General features: G+C 42.7%; 1 gene segment (V, D, J or C); it reads left to right on the top strand.

The window, feature by feature from the left end:
• Positions 1 to 292: 292 nt before the first annotated feature.
• Positions 293 to 16634, top strand: LOC145362349 (Ig heavy chain C region-like). The segment is given in 6 exon segments: positions 293 to 338; positions 471 to 801; positions 1563 to 1609; positions 12159 to 12458; positions 13876 to 14184; positions 15435 to 16634. Coding segments are annotated over 6 exon segments (1425 nt in total).
• Positions 16635 to 16922: the final 288 nt, after the last annotated feature.

Here is a 16922-nt window from a genome sequence, read left to right as displayed (position 1 = left end):
TCTTATGTTCTTACGTTCTTATTTCAGCCAAACAAATATCCTGATACAGATAAAATGTCCATTTTAATATGAATCTATTGTAAATCTCCGAGTCCATTCTGTTGGGGGTGTGGAAGGTGGGACGTGGATCCAGGCGCCGCCTCCAGCAGGGAATCAACAGGCGGCGCCTGGAAAGCCGCCCCCTTCTGCCGGGTATTTAAATACCGCTCACTGGGACCGGAATCCAACAGTCCGGGAGCTGGTTTGTTCACTGAGTTCCTGACACAACCATTTCCCCCAAATCACCAGAAAGATGAGGTCGGCCATTTCTCTCAGTTTGTTGCTGACTTTCTTATCTGGTGAGTATTTTTTTATTATTGTTCAAGTCTCTCACTGTTACTGTCTCAGTGTTAGTCTCTCTCTGGAATGTTCCAGACTCAGCAATCATTTCACTAAGATTAATCCCTGGTGTTTTTGATCTATTTTTACAGGTGTCCAGTCGGATGTTGTGTTGACCCAGCCAGAGGCAGAGACCGGGCGTCCCGGAGGTTCCCTGAAACTGACCTGTAAAGCCAGCGGTTTCAGTTTTAGCAGCTACTGCATGGGTTGGATCCGGCAGGTTCCCGGACAGGGCCTGGAGTGGCTGGCTATCCGTGCTTATAACGGCAACAGCTACTACGCGCCGTCAATTCAGGGTCGATTTACTGTGTCCGCAGACACTTCAAACAACATCTTGTCTTTGGACATGACGAGCCTAAAGATTGAAGACACGGCCATTTATTACTGTGCCAGAGACCACAGCGAGAGGATCCAGGGCTGCACCCGAACAAGAACAGCCCGAGAGGGATATCAACATCTTCCATCATAACCTGAAGGTCAGTATCTGTTGAACCAAACTGTAATCGTGTTTAAAAAAAGTAACGCAGAAAGCATTTAACAGTAAAACTTCCCAAACTCACCGATATAACTGGTGAGCTTTTCACTGACTTTATATTCATTGTAGTTTCAGCAAGTACGACACACGATATATTACTCTTTCTAATATTTCTGATAGATTGTGTTATATAAACAGTTGCCTACATTTTACATTAGAGCAAAACTAATGGTCCATTTAAAGTGAATATTGAACAGCAGTACTGAACAGAGTGAGTGCAGTTTTTGTATGGGTGTGTGTCACTGTGATACACAGCAATGGGTCACAGTGCTGAGAAAAGCGCCATCCTCATACAAAAACCTCAGAAAAGGACGTTGCTTAAATTTGTGACCAATGCCATTGCCGAATGCCAAAGTAAATGAAGCTTCAACAAAATAACACTAAGAAACAGCATTGTTTTTTTTTAAGATGTAAAATGCTTCAATTTTATTGTTATTGATTTACACGCTGAATGTGCACAGAGAGTGTAAAAGTTTCTAACCCCCTTTATCTATATCATGACCAGTAAAAATTGAAATATCTCACTGAGTCACCCTTAACGAGCTGGAAACAGACTTTTTGAAATAGCAGTGAAATTAACTGTCTGTATTTTACAGCTAACAGTCCGCCTCAGTATTTGTCATGCTGTGTCTCACTGTGATAGCTGGGGCTATGGTTTCGGCTACTGGGGACAAGGGACCATGACGGTGACTACAGGTAAGAACCATCCACTTATTGAGTAACTTGTTTACATGTGTCTTTGTTTTATATTTTTATCTATACGAATAATCCATGTGGTAACATAAATGTGAGTTTGGTGGATTCTCGGTTGAGAATTGTTACGATGTTTCCTGTGATTCTGCTGCAAAGGGGTTTTAGAATTCCGCTCTTTCTTGACAATAGGTACTTCTGAGGCATTCAATCCCAAATTGTTGGGATTTTGTGTTTATCTGTTGAGATTACTGTGTGGTTGGGTTACTTTAAAAGCCGAATGTCTGTTAAACAATTCAGCGTTTCTACAGCGTTTAGTCTCGGCGACATCTAGTGGCTGCGGGTTGAACCATCTACTGCACAAGTGTTTGAAATTTAAACCAAAAAATTAAAAAAAATCTAAAATTTCTATATCCAGTGAAAATGTTCCACTCATTCACAATGCTGGTGCTGCTGTGCAATATTTTCTGCTTATTCTAAACATTAATTAGTTTGGTGATGGGCGAATTGGCTGGAATTTATATTAAACATTTCTGTCAATGTTATATTTGATTTTGTTGAAAGTGTTTGCAGAATTGTGCTGCTTCTGCATGAAGCGGGGTTCAGTCTCTCAGTGATGCTTTTTTTTCTGGTGAGGACATTATGAAACTGGGTGAGTTTAAATACGTAAAATTTGTGAATTAATTTGGTGTTTCTGCGTTGTTTGAACTCAGTGACACTGAACTGTTTCACGTCTTGTGATTGAATATGAACATTCTGCGGGTTTGCAATTGCTTGATGCATGACTGCAGACAGAAATAAAGCAGGCTTTATTGTGTTTGTATGTTTAAAATCTTTAGTGATATCGGCTTACGCCACTCGTTCAGAACATAGTTTGTCACTGCATTCAGAATTTGGGGTACCTGCAATGTTTAATCTCGGTGGCATTTGATGGCTGGAACTTTTATCATCCAAATGTTTAAAAATGTTTGAAATATGACACAATATGAATAAGATGTGATAAAGTTTCAATACTAATTTGTTGGATATATTCCACCTCCTCGCAATGCTATTGCTATTATTCTAGATTTCTGTTTAGTATAATTATTGGCTAAGAGCTGGTTTGCTAGATTCGATATTGAGATCTCTTTTTTCAATGTTACATTTGATTCTGTTGAATAGATAATTGAGCTGTTTTTCTGTGAAGCGGATTCATTCCCTCACTGATGTGTTTTGCTGTGTTTCTGCTGAGGAGATTCTGTGGTGCAGTCACTGTGAATGTTTAAAATTTGTGCAATGGTTCGGCTTTGTGGCATTATTTCTGTGTTGTTTAAATAGTGTTTTAACGGTGCCGTTGAGAGTTTAGATGTTTTCTGGTTGAACACAAACAATCTTTGAGTTTGAAAATCCTTGTAGGGAGAAAACAAGCAGGTTGCGGAAAAAAACCCTAAAAGTTATCAAAGCATTTTTATAAATTTTAAATAACGCTTACAAATTCAAGTAAGTCATGACTTCCAACGTTCATTCGGACACTTAGTCTTTGCTGCAATCACAAACTTCTCATGAACAAGTTTAATAGTAAAATTGATGTAAATCAAATAATTATTAATCAGTAATTTAACTCCATATTCACCACAGATTATTTTATATTAATAATTTAGCAATAATCCCCTTTAATAGTCTTGTTGTGTTTTTCACACAATTAACATGACCAGAACATTTTCCAGACTGGAAATATTTTGTGACAATTCCAGAAGCTATTTCAATGATAACCTGCTGTTTTCACAGCAGCGCTCGGTTGAACAAGATACTTTGCATTAATCGGTATATCCCAGATTAAGTTCGCATTTACTGGAATACGAGTTTTGCAGAATAATTTCCTTTTTGGAAATTTTTGCATCCGATTATTAATTTTGTTCTGTGCAATTGCAACCAGATTATTCGTTCTCAGTATTTTTTTAAATTACATACCGAGATAATTAATTATTTATCTCATCTCAAAATTTGTGAAATTGTTTGGTGTTCCTCAATTGTTTTTACATTGTTTCAGCTCAGTTAAACTGAGCAGTTCTGGCGAAATGAAAATAAAATTGCTTTTGAATATTCTTGTAGCAATAAAGCAGAAAAGTTTTGGAAAATAAAATACATATATGTTAGGGCATTTTATTCATGTTAACTAATGGTTACATATTAAAATAAAACATGAAGTACAATTCGCTGTATCTCTGTTAGGGACATTACACTGCCCTGAATCTGTTATATTCGAAGTTCTCATTTTCAGAAAAAATAATTGCCCAGTTTTTGGGATTTGAGACAGTCAGGAGAGATAGTAAAAATGCAAAGGGAGTTTTAAAATGAACATCAGGTTAATTTAAAATGTTTATTGATCTGTTTTCACTGTTGTAATTTGACCTTTGATCAATTAGAATCAAACAGTTTATAAAAATTTGACAGACTGAACACAGTTTTCTGACAGATGGAATTCGCTGACACTCAAACAAAATTGTTCAAATGATTGTGTTTGAATTGCAGTAAAGTGTCAACAGAAACTGGCTACAGATTGACAATTAAATGTTTGAAATTCAAAAAGATTACTTTATATGAAAATAGTATGATATTATAAATATTATAAAAATAATATTAGCTCTGCACTTATTAACATCATGTCTCCCATTAATGTTAAACACAGAATAGAATTATAGGAAGAATAAGTGACAGAATTGAAGAATTCATACTAACTGAAGCTTATGTTTAATTCTTATTAAATATTATAATGAAGAAAAGGTTGAGACTTATATTCTGCATCGTGTTTTTAGCGTTACAGAGGATTTGAATCAATTGTCGTCTCTGTGTTTGCACTGTTGAATTCAGATCTTCTTTAATTAAACAATGTGTTCAGTAATGAAGTTGTTATATGGGTGGTCTAAATTATTAAATCTCGGAAGCAGTATTATTGATTTCAAACGGCCAGGCCGTTACAGTCTGGACAAACTCAGAAGTATGCATTTTTAACACGTTTGTTGGTTATAATAAGACATTTGTAGTAAAAGTGAAAAAGTAAAATACTGCAATGTGATTAGATTTAAGTAAATGAATGTCAGATGTTGGAATGTTTCCATTTAGTAATTTGAAATTATAGTTTAACATTGAGATTTAATTGTAACCTAATTATTTAACAGTGTTGGGGGCAGAAGGACGTTTTGAATGATTGAAAACTCATTTTATTACAGAGTTCAAATCAGCTGGCAGGAGAACTAACTGACAATTAACAATAACTTAAAATGTAATATTGACGCTGATCAATTCAAAACAAAAGACCTTGAATATTGCACTAGCGTGCAAAATATCATCAGTTTGGGAGAATATTTAATTGTATCAAAATGAATTCAAAAACAAAACATTTCTTTACTCAGCTGTTCTCGGCTCGATAAAGTGTTTTGCCTTGATTATTTTGTTGATTACATTTAATTAAGAAATTATATCGAATCAGGTAACGATTTTCAATGTAAATATTTCCCGGTTTGTTTAATTCTTACAGTGTCACTGCATCTCTGTTAGGGATATTGAACTGTTACTGTGTCACTGTATCTCTGTTATGGACATTGAACTGCTACTGTGTCACTGTATCTCTGTTAGGGACATTGAACTGTTATTGTGTCACTGTATCTCTGTTAGGGACATTGAACTGTTACTGTGTCATTGTATCTCTGTTAGGGACATTGAACTGTTACCGTGTCACTGTATCTCTGTTAGGGACATTGAACTGTTACCGTGTCACTGTATCTCTGTTAGGGACATTGAACTGTTACCGTGTCACTGTATCTCTGTTAGGGACATTGAACTGTTACTCTGTCACTTTATCTCTGTTAGGGACATTGAACTGTCCTGAATCTGTTATTTTTGCTCATTTTCAGCGAAATTACATTTTTACACAGTTTTCGAGAAGTGAGACAGGCAGAGAGAAATAATTAAAAGTCGAGAGGAGTTCTGAAATGAATATCAGTTTAATTTAAAATCGGTTATTGATGTTTCTGTTGTATGTTGACTATTGATCAATGAGAATCGAACAGTTTGAAATTGACAGATTTAACAGATCTTTCTGCTGGGAACTCGGCTGTTGAACTGTTTGTGTCTGTTCTGTCTCTGGGCGTGTGGTCACTATGTTGGGACCAGGAATCTCCCTGACTGGTTATAAATCTTCTGGTTCCTTCTCCTGGACTGCAGGAAGTGAAATTTGATTTATTTCTTCAATGCACTTGTATCTGTGAGAAATGTGACTGTTTGACTCGGCGTCTCAGAAATTAAATCCCTAAAGCATATTGTGTCCATCAGAGAAGCAGAAACATCAGGCTGTAGAGGGAGAATTGGGTGATTTTTAAGCAGTGATGTACCGGCCTTGGGAATGTTCGATGAACAAATACAAAGTGAGATTTACTATATTGTGTTCCGTACTACAGCAGCCCCTGAATTGTTTAGTTTAACAGTTAAAGGGTCAAATTCACTTGCATATTATTTTTAATCTTCTAAAGGCATTTTAGAGACATTTGCTCGGCCAGAATTTTTAATCTAATTGTTCCTTCACAAAGTATTGACATGAAGCATCCTTGAACAACTGCAGTCCATATGCTGCAGGCATCCGCCTGCTGTTAGGCAGGGAGTTCCAGGATTTTGACCCAGCGATTATGAATGAACTGAGATATGGTTTCAGGTCAGGATGGTGTGTGTTTTGGAGGGAAGCTTACAGGTTATAGTGTTTCAGATGTAGCTGCAGCCCTTGTCCTGTTAGGATGTAAAGGCAGCGGGTTTGGACAGTGTGTTCTATGGAGCCTTGGTGAGTTGCTGCAGTGCATGTTGTATATAATACACACAGTGCTGGCACTGCTTGTTAGTGATGGAGAGAGTGAATAGGGTGAATGAGGGGCCGGGTAATTTTGTGGGTGGATTTGCCCTGGATTGTGTCAGATTCCGTGAGGATTTACAAGTTTCTCTCATTGAGGAAAGAGGAAATTATTGAATTGTGACTGACTTGTGAAAGATTTAAATGTTTTTCCAACCCGTGCCCCACAGTCCGTATTGTGCTCGCTTGTCACCCCCACTTACTGTGTGAGTGGGTGAGTATGTGTGGAGTGAGGGTGCTTTTCCAGACTGAATCAGCCAGATAGAGACTTACACACATCACACACTCTCACACACATAAATACACACATACAGACGCTCATATTCTCTCACACATACACACGCACACTTACTTCCTCTCTCAAACGATATCTCACACACATTCTCTTTCTCTCACGGTCTACATACTCTGTCTCAAATACAAATACAGACATACTCCCGCTCTCTCAATGAGTCTCTCATCTCTCATACACAAAAACACTCACACGCACACACCTCCACACACATTCTCTCTTACACGCAGACACACACACACATGAGCATAGTCTCACGCTCTCGCACACGCACTCTCTCTCCCACGCTCTGTCACACACGCTCAAGTTGTCTCACATTTCTTCACACACACTCTCTCACAATTCCTCTTGCGCACACATCTCTCTCTCTCTCACACATACACACATATTTCTATCTCTCTTGCACACACTAACTCACACCTGTACATTCTTGCTCTCTCTCACACTAGCTCGCTCACACTCTCTCACAAACATAGACCTATGCACACACTCTAACTTACACAGAGACACAGTCTCTCACATAAGCACAGTCTCGCGCAAACAATCTCTCTCTCTCACAGACACACACACTTTGCTTCTGTCACCCACACACATTGCACACATCTTTCTCACTCACACACAATCCCATGCACACTTCCACACACTCATGAACAGATTATTTTGCCTTCCAATAGGCACACTGCCCCCTCTTGCAAACGCAGCCCACTGTCTCACACATGTGCAAACACAGTCTATCACTCACAGGCACCTTCACACACACATTCACCCTCTCTCTCTCTCGCACACCCACCCAAACACTCTCTCACACACTTTCCACCTCACATACGTCAGAGAGACTGTCATTTACATCATAGAATAGAATCACGAGATCCTACAGTACAGAAGGAGGCCATTCAGCCCATCGAGTCTGCATCAACAGGAATCCCACCAAAGCCCTATCCCCATAACCACATGTGTTTACTCTAACTAGTCCTCCTGAAACTAAGGGGCAATTTAGCACGACCAATCCCCGGAACCCAAACTTCCTTGGACTGTGGGAGAAAACAGGAGCAACCGAAGGAAACCGAAGCAGACACGGGGTGAACTTACTAACTCCATACACAATGACCCATATCGGGAATTGAACTGTGAGGCAGCAGCGCTAATCACTGTGCCACCTCGGCCACCCCCTCCCCCTCCCCCACTAACATTTGAATGAGGGTGGGATCGAGGAGCCCGAGTAAAACTCATGTGAATAAGTTTCAGCGGGAAATTCTTCTCTGTTTGGAGTCATATTTAGCACAAAGCAAGACGGTGATGGTTGTTGGAGGTCAAACATCTAAGTTGAGAAATCACTGCAGGAGTTCGGCAGGGGACTGTTCTGGGACCAACAATCTTCTATTGCTTCATCAATGACACATTCCATCCAACAGGAGGTCAGAAGTAGGGATTTCCATGTGTTACACCGGACACAAAGACACAATCAATAAGAAGGGATCTGGCTGAGACTAAGTCCGCCTGGCTCCCCAATACTGGTGGAAACTTGGTGTTTGATTCCTGTGTGACCCTAGTTTTGCTGGAAGCTTCCCTTCCAGCTCCCTCAGTCTGTCTATTTGTTCACTGATCCGTGTTTCTGAAAGAAAGGCCCCGACATTAAAGCAGCTGCCCGGTGATCTACACTGATTCCTGACTTTACACAGCCCTGTTACTGAAAGCTGATCAATGGAGAGAATCGGGAAAAGATCGATGGAGAGGGAGAGGAGGAGGTGGCTCACTGACTCTCTCACCCTCACCCACACTGACTCACTCACCCTCAATCTCTCATCCTCACTCAAATAACTTCACCCACTCACCCTCACTCACCCACCTTCCCTCACTGACACACTCTCACTCACTAACCCTCAATCACTCACCCTCAATCTCTCATCCTCACTCAAAGAACTTCACTCACTCACCTTATCTTACCTACCTTCCCTCACTGACACACTCTCTCACTCACTCTCCCTCATTCACTCACCCTCACTCACTCATCCACAATCACTCACCCTTACTCACTCATTCTCATTCACGCGTACTCACTCGCCCTCACTCACTCACCCTTGCTCACTCATCCACCCTCCCACACACTCCCTCACACTCTCTCATCCTCACTCACTCATCCGCACTCACTCACCCTTACTCATTCACCCTTACTCACACATTCTCAACCGCCCTCACGCACTCGCCTTCACGCACTCGCCCTCACAGACTCAATGATCCTGTTTCACCCAGAGTCACTCACCCTCACACACTCACTCACTCACTCACTCATATTCGCTCACTGACTCTCACCCATCCTCACTCACTCACCCATAAGCAATCATTCAACCTCACTCGTTCACTCAAACACACGCCCTGACTCACTCATCCTCACGCCCTCACACACTCATTCTCTCACTCAATCCCATCCATCCTCACTCACTCACTCACCCACACTCACCCACAAAACACTCATTCAACCTCACTCGTTCATCCTCAACCTCATACCCTGACTTACTCATTCTCACACCCTCACTGACTCACTCACATTCACTCATTCTCACATCCTCAGTCACGCACCCACATTCACTCACTCACACGCACTCACCCTCACGCACCTTCATTAACTCACTGTCACTCAGCCACCCACACTCATACACCATCACTCACTCAACGTCGCTCACTAAACCTCACTCACTGACTTAGACCCCCAGTCAGTCACCAACATTCATACTCACCTTCATTCACTCATCCTACTAATCCACCCTCACTCACCTAGCCTCACTCACTCTCGCTCACTCACCATTCTCTCACACTCACTCACTCACCCACACTTACCCACCCTCACTCATCCAGTCTCACTCACTCTCACTCACCCTCACTCACTCACCCCATTCTCTCTCAATCACTAACTCATCCCACTTACCCACCCTCACTCATCCAGTCTCGCTCACTCTCACTCACCCTCACCCACCTACCCACCCTCAATCACCCAGACTCACCCGCACAAACTCAAGCTCAATGACCCTCTCTCTGTGTCTCTCTCTCACTTCCGCCAGGTCACCCATTCAAACTCACGCAAACACATTCACTCACACACCCTCACACACTCGTCATCACTCAACCTCACGCACGCTAACTCACAAATCCTCAATCACTCATCCTCATCAAACACCATCACTCACTCACCCTCATTCTCCCACTCATCTACATTCATTCTCCCTCACACACTCTCACACACCACCCTGACTCACTCACTCTCACCCCTCACTTACTCAGTTGCATTCACTCCCTCACCCTCATTCGCTCAATCTCACTCACTTTCACTCACCCACCTCCACTAACCTTCACACATCCTCACTCACTCTCCCTCATTCTTTCAATCTTGCTTGCCTACACCCATCCAACCACCTTCACTCACCTACCCTCTCTCACTCACCGTCATTTACTCACGCTCCCTTACCGTCACCCACAGTTACTCACCCTCAGTCACTCATGGTCACTCAAAGAAGTTCGCTCACTCACACTCACTTACCCACCTTCCATCACGCATACACCGTCACTCATCCACTCTCACTCATTTAATCACTCACCCTCACACACTCACATTCTCCCACTCACACTCACAAAATCTGTGTGGGGAAGGTCTGCAACGAGAGAGAAGAAAGACCTCAAGCAGCAGTTTGGTGTTTAAAGGTGGGAGCTGCCCTGGGAGTGCGGAGAGCTGGAGGGAGTCGCTGGGGGCTCGGGGCCAGGGACAATGATAAAGACTCAGGGGAGAACAGGAAGCGAGGGAAAGGGCAGAGAGCCGTGGCGGGGGAGGGGGGGGGGGGGCGGGGGGCGGGGAGAAGGGCAGAGAGCCGGGGGAAACAGCAGAGAGCTGGGGGAAGGGCATAGAGGCGGGGGAAAGTGCACGCAGCCGAGGAACAGGGCGGAAAGCCAGGGGAAAGGGCAGAGAGAGTGGAGAAAGGGCAGGGAGCAGGGGGAAAGGGCAGAGAGACCAGTGAACGGGGAGAGAGCCGAAAGAAAGGGCAGAGAGATGGGGGAAAGGGCAGAAAGACCAGGGAAAGGAGCGAGAACCAGGAGAAAGGCAGGGAGGCACGAAAAAGGGCAGGGAGGTAGACGAAAGGCCAGAGAGCCGGGGAAAAGGGCAGAAAGAGCAGGGGAAATGGCAGAGAGCTGAGGGAAAGGAGAAAGAGGGTAGGGACCAGGGACAGAGGGCAGAGAGCTGACGGAACGCGTAAGGGGCTGGGGGAAAGTGCAGAGAGCCGGGAGAGAGGGCACAGAGCTGGAGGGAAGTGTAGAGAACCAGGTGGAAATACAGAGAGCTGGATAAAAGAGAAAAAAGAGCCACCGCGAAAGGCAGAGACCCAGGGGAAAGGGCAAAGAGCTGGGGAAAATGGGCAGAGAGCGGGTGATGGATGGGCGGAGTGAGGGGGTTCAGAATAGAGCGAGCACCACAATCAGCTCATCTGTAATCTCAGTGAATGATGGAGGAGACTTCAGGACCCGAATGGCGAACTCTTGGTATTAATGTATGATCCTTCAATTCGTCAATGTTGGATTTATTTGAATTTATAATCACATTTAGAGTTTCCTGATCATTCAGTAAGTATTCATTCCGGAGGTATTTTTGAAGCAAAGTCACTAATCTCCGTTTTGTGGAGTGAGAGGCAGTGAGTTGGAGAGCGGAAGGGGCATCAATCAGTTTGAACACAGGCAATTTCCAAAACTAGTGTGGAGATGCCGGAGTGAGGTTGGTGTGGGCACAGTAAGGATTCTCAAAAAAACAGGTTAAAGTCTAACAAGTTTATTTGGAATCACAAGCCGTTGGAGTTCCCTCATCAGGTGAAAGGATGGTATGAACGAAGAGACAACTTCTTCATCACAAAGTGTTGTTGTTTGAGAAATAAATGGTTGCCGCAATAATGGAGACAATCTCTGCTGTTCTCTGTTAATCCAATGAATGACATGTCATTTTGAGACTAACAGAATGTATTCTTTTTCCTTGCTAATTTGATAGAATTGGAGACAGGGATATGAGTTTCAACAGAGATGACAATTCCCAAATGATAGAAGTAACATAATCTCAAAGGTGGATGTATATTTTAATCAGGAAGTGTTAGGAAAGTCCATAATTTTAACCAATGTTTGAGATAGAAACATAGAAAATAGAAGCTGGACTAGACCATTCGGCCCATTGAGCCTACTCCGCCATTCACTTTGGTCAGAGCTCATCAATATCCTGATCACACCTACTACCCATATCCCTTCATCCCTTCAACACCAAAAGCTATATCTGATATAGAAACATATTTGTAATAATATGTTTGATGACTTAATAAACGCAATTAAGAGTCTAACTTGTTCAATTGGCTATTCTTTCCCAGCGACACCGTCTCCGCCCACTCTCTACGGCCTGGTCTCCTCTTGTCAGCAACAGAACTCCGACGGCTCCATCACCTATGGCTGTTTGGCGATGGATTACTCTCCAGATGTCTCCAAAGTGAGATGGAAGAAAAATGGGCAGCCGTTCACCACTGGGTTTAAGACGTACCCGTCAGTGCGAAACACGAAGGGAACCTACACCCTGAGCAGCCAGTTAACCATCAGCGACTCAGCGGGAGAATGTCCCAGAATTGACTGTGAGGTTCAACACAGCAGCTCAGTCAAGAGCGTTGAAATGCCATGTAAGTGTTGTGGAACTTGTGTGAAACAGAAACACTGTGGTTAACATGTAGGGCCTTGGTTATAACTCAGTTAAATAGATGTGCATAATCCAGACCCCTGGATTGTTCCGGCTAGTGTCTGTAGACTGCAAATGAGTTGCTAATGTCAACAAAAGTTTCATTGATCCACATCTTCTGCAGGAAATGACGAATATGTTTTTTTTCTGAAGGTCCTCAAGTTTTCCATCCAACTGTTATCCTCACCGTGAGTTCGAGTGAAGAAATCTCAAGCAGCAAATTTGCAACCATCGTCTGTTCAATCATCGATTTCCAGCCAGGGTCAATGGAAGTGAAGTGGCTGAAGAATGGGGAACCCACGCATTCAGGAATTGTCACCTCTCCCGCCTGTCGAGTGAACGGGAACTTCTCGGCCAGCAGCCGGCTGACAGTCTCCGCTGGGGAATGGTTCAGCAAAGCGGTCTATACCTGCCAGGTCACTCATCAAGAATTCACTCAGAGTCAGAACATCAGCGTATCTCGGGGTAAGAGACTCAAATCGTGCATAAAATATACCATTCTGATGTTAATTGGAATTAGGGATCTATTAAAGTTAGTACAAAGCATCGAACAATTTCTAAGTTATTGTCATGTAGTTTGCTGCATTCAGACAGTGCTACTCAGAATTGCATCACAACAGCAATTTTTGTTATTGCTTCCTGAGATGTGCATTTATATTCCATCCCTGAGGGCACTTAAGTGTGGACCACGTTGCTGTGAATCTGTTGTCACATGCATGCCAGGCCAGATAAAGACAGCAGGTTTACTTTTCTAAAGGACCTTCGTGAACCAGGTGGGCTTTTACAACAAAGGCTTCATGGTGATCATTTGACTTTTAATCACAGATTTTTATTAAATTCCCATTTCACCATCTGCAGTGGTGAGATTCGAATCTATTTCCCCAGAGTGTCGCCCTAGGTTACAACTCCATCGACAACACACCATGCTACTGTCTCCTTTTCAAATAATGTTCCCTTCTGTCTTGAAGTGAGTGAGGTGGCCTTGACGTGACCTTTTTTTTTCTTGAGACAGCCAGTAAGACTTGGAGAGACAGTGGGTATCGGACTGTTTCACAGGTCACAGCACAGGGGTAAAATATTGCAAAATGCATCTTAACCTTATAAAGCAACGGCCAGTACTTTGTTCCTGAGTTCAGGGTGGTATCAGTTGTAATGCTGATTCATGAGAATGATACAGCAGCTACAATACTTTAATAAAGGGAATAATTTCATAGAACAAGCTGGTTTGCCATCGCCTATAGAAATTGAAAGGCGATAGTTGGAGATTGATACCTCGAAGGCAACTTGGTCTCCTTCAGTCTGAAGACTGCTGTCCTGCTTCTGAAGGGGAACTCGGGTTGATTTTCATTTTTCATTCACAGATCCTCTCGAATGCCATGAATCTACAGTGAAGATACAGCCACCACCAATAGAACAGGTCTTACTGGAGGCGACCGTGACCTTAACCTGCATCATTTCTCATGCTCCTTATGGAGTTAACGTGTCCTGGATCCGAGACAGGAAGTATTTGAAATCAGAGATTGCCGAAAAGCCCGGAGCGGATCCTGACAGCGTGATCAGCAAACTAAACATCTCCACACAAGCCTGGCTGAGTGCGGCTGTGTTTGAGTGCGTGGTGAGCCATCAGGATCTGCCGACTCCTTTAAGAACATCTATCCACAAGGAAACAGGTGAGCTGAGAGACTGAAGCAATAAATGTGGGGTCAAAATGTAGGTAGGGTTCTGAGGAATGTGGAGGAACCGGAAGATCTTGGGGTTCATATCCACAGATCTCTAAAGGTTACCACTCAAATGGATAGAACCGTGAAGAAGACCTATAGTGTTTTACCGGTTATTTATAGGGAGTTTGAGTTGAAGGCTGTGGGGTTATGCTGCAACTATATCGGATCACATTTGGAATATTGAGTGCAGTTCTGGTAACCTCACTATAAGAAGGATGTGGAAGCATTGGAGAGAGTGCAGAGGACATTTGCCAGGATGCTGCCTGGTTTGGAGGGTGGGTCTCATGAGGAAAGGTTGAGGGAGCTGGGGCTTTTCTCTTTAGAACAGAGGAGGATCAAAGGCGACTTAAAAGAGATGTATAAGATGATGGGGGGGGGTGGGGGGGCGGATAGATAGAGTGGACGTGCAGAGAATATTTCCTCAGGTGGATGCAGCTGTCACTAGGGGGCATAAATTTAAAGTTCATGGTGGGAGATATAGGAGGGATGTCCAAGATACATTATTCACTCAGGGAGTGGTGGGGTGTAGAATACACTGCCTGCTGCGATAGTGGAGTCGGACACTTTAGGAAGTTTCAAGTGATTATTGGATAGGCACATGGAGCACACCAGAATGATAGGGAGTGGGATAGCTTGATCTTAGGATTGGACATCGTTCGGCACAGCATTGAGGGCCAAAGGGCATGTACTGTGCTGTACTATTCTATGTTTCTATGTAAATGCATCACTGTGGCTATCTCCAGTGGAAGTGTACAAGTCAATATTTAATATTCAGTGCATTAATGGTCTCCCCTGAATGGAAAAAAAACTACAACGAAACGACTATGGGCGATCGATATTTTTATGGGGAGTTTGATGTGTTGATGAATGAAAAGTGAACTGAAGGCGATGTTACTAGGTTTATATCGAAGAAGAAGGGGGGAGTCTGATGTGGTGCATCAAAACTAGGAAAACAATAAGAAAAGTGGATCAGTTGGGCCGAATGGCCTGATTCTGTGCTGTAAAATTTCTGAAACTTTCCAATCCGCCCCCCTGAATTATTTGAGAAAACAATTGTGTTCACCTCTCCTCCAAGCTGGAAGTCAAAAATGGAAACATTTAAAATCAAAAGCGAAGCACATTTTCCTAATATCTAACCAGCGGTTTCATTGTCTCCAGAATTCTCCAGTTTATTGACATTTATTGTACATTTTCTGCAGATCCAAATCCGCGGGAACCGGTCGTCTCTGTCCTCCTGCCCTCGGCAGAAGACGTCTCCGCTCAGAGTTTCGTCTCTCTCAGCTGCTTAGTGAGACGTTTCTCCCCCCGAGAGATCTTCGTCAAGTGGACCGTCAACGACAAGCCGGTGAATCCCGGGAACTACAGGAACACCGAGGTGGTGGCGGAGAACGGCAATAACTCCTTCTTCATGTACAGCCTGTTATCCATTGCAGCAGAGGAATGGTCCAGCGGCGCTTCTTACTCCTGTGTGGTGGGACATGAAGCCATCCCCTTGAAGATCATCAACAGAACAGTTGACAAATCCAGCGGTAAACCCAGTTTTGTGAACATTTCCCTTGCACTGATGGATACGGTTAATTCATGTCAATGAGAATCACTTGGTTACATTTAAAACTACAATAAAAAGAATAAATTCATTTTCCTCTAACGATAAATGAAATACCCAATCGCTTCATTGATTGCTTTTCAGTTTTCCTTCCAATTGATTTTTTTTTGGTTTGAGTCAGATATTTTCAGGCCAAATTCCAAGTCTTGTTGAACTTCTGCGCCCAGTTCAGATCCACCCTGTCTTAGAGACAGAATAGAGCTCATTTATTACAGGATTCTCCAAAATAAATTCACTGACTTTCCTCCCTGAGGAAAAATCCAACAATTTCAACATTTCTGACAAACAAACACAACATTTAGATCTCGGTGTTTCTGCTTCTCTCATTGTCCATGCTTTTACCCTTCGTCAGTTTTAAGCTGCTGCACCAAACCCACTGGGAACTGAAGTGAGGGTCACACAAAAACATCGAGCAACAATCCCCCCATCAGAGAGAGGGATTGTTAACATACCGGATTCCTACTTACCCAACAAAGAGAGGAGAGGATCAATAGCTAACCCATGTACCACAACTTCTTCAATGAAAAGAGGAGGAATGTCATTATTTAATCCACTCACCTCCACTTCCTCAGTGGTCAGAACCATCAGGAACATTGCTTCACAGGATAGAGAGTTTACCACTATGAGCTCACTCTCCTCCCTCTCATAAGTAGCATGTTTGGAAGGGAACGGCTGCCTATAATCAGGAGTCAGTTGTCAACAGTACAAATTAGATTCCTTCTTTGCTACAGATTTTGAAGTATCATTATCATTATCAAAGTATCACTGAAGTGTATAATACACATAAACTAATATATGCAAAATAATTCAAAAATGTTTCAACACTCTTGTTTCTGTTAATCATGTGCTGACATTGATTTCCCATAACACAAATTTAAATACATAATTAAATCCTCCCCGGTTTTCATTGTTTGTTACTGGGGTTTCTGAGATGCATCAATGAATTATTTCATTCACTCTCCTCATATCACCGTAGCACTCATATAAAAGAAACTTAAAGAGCAGACTCTGAAAATGTGCTCCATTGTTCGGATTATTTGGATCATGTTCAGTTAATAATTGCCGGTGAATCTTAAAGCAA

The sequence above is a fragment of the Carcharhinus amblyrhynchos genome, unplaced genomic scaffold (assembly GCF_965287045.1).
Source record: "Carcharhinus amblyrhynchos unplaced genomic scaffold, sCarAmb.v2.hapA scaffold_38, whole genome shotgun sequence".
Lineage (NCBI taxonomy): Eukaryota > Metazoa > Chordata > Chondrichthyes > Carcharhiniformes > Carcharhinidae > Carcharhinus > Carcharhinus amblyrhynchos.
This window is presented reverse-complemented; position numbering and strand designations above follow the sequence as displayed.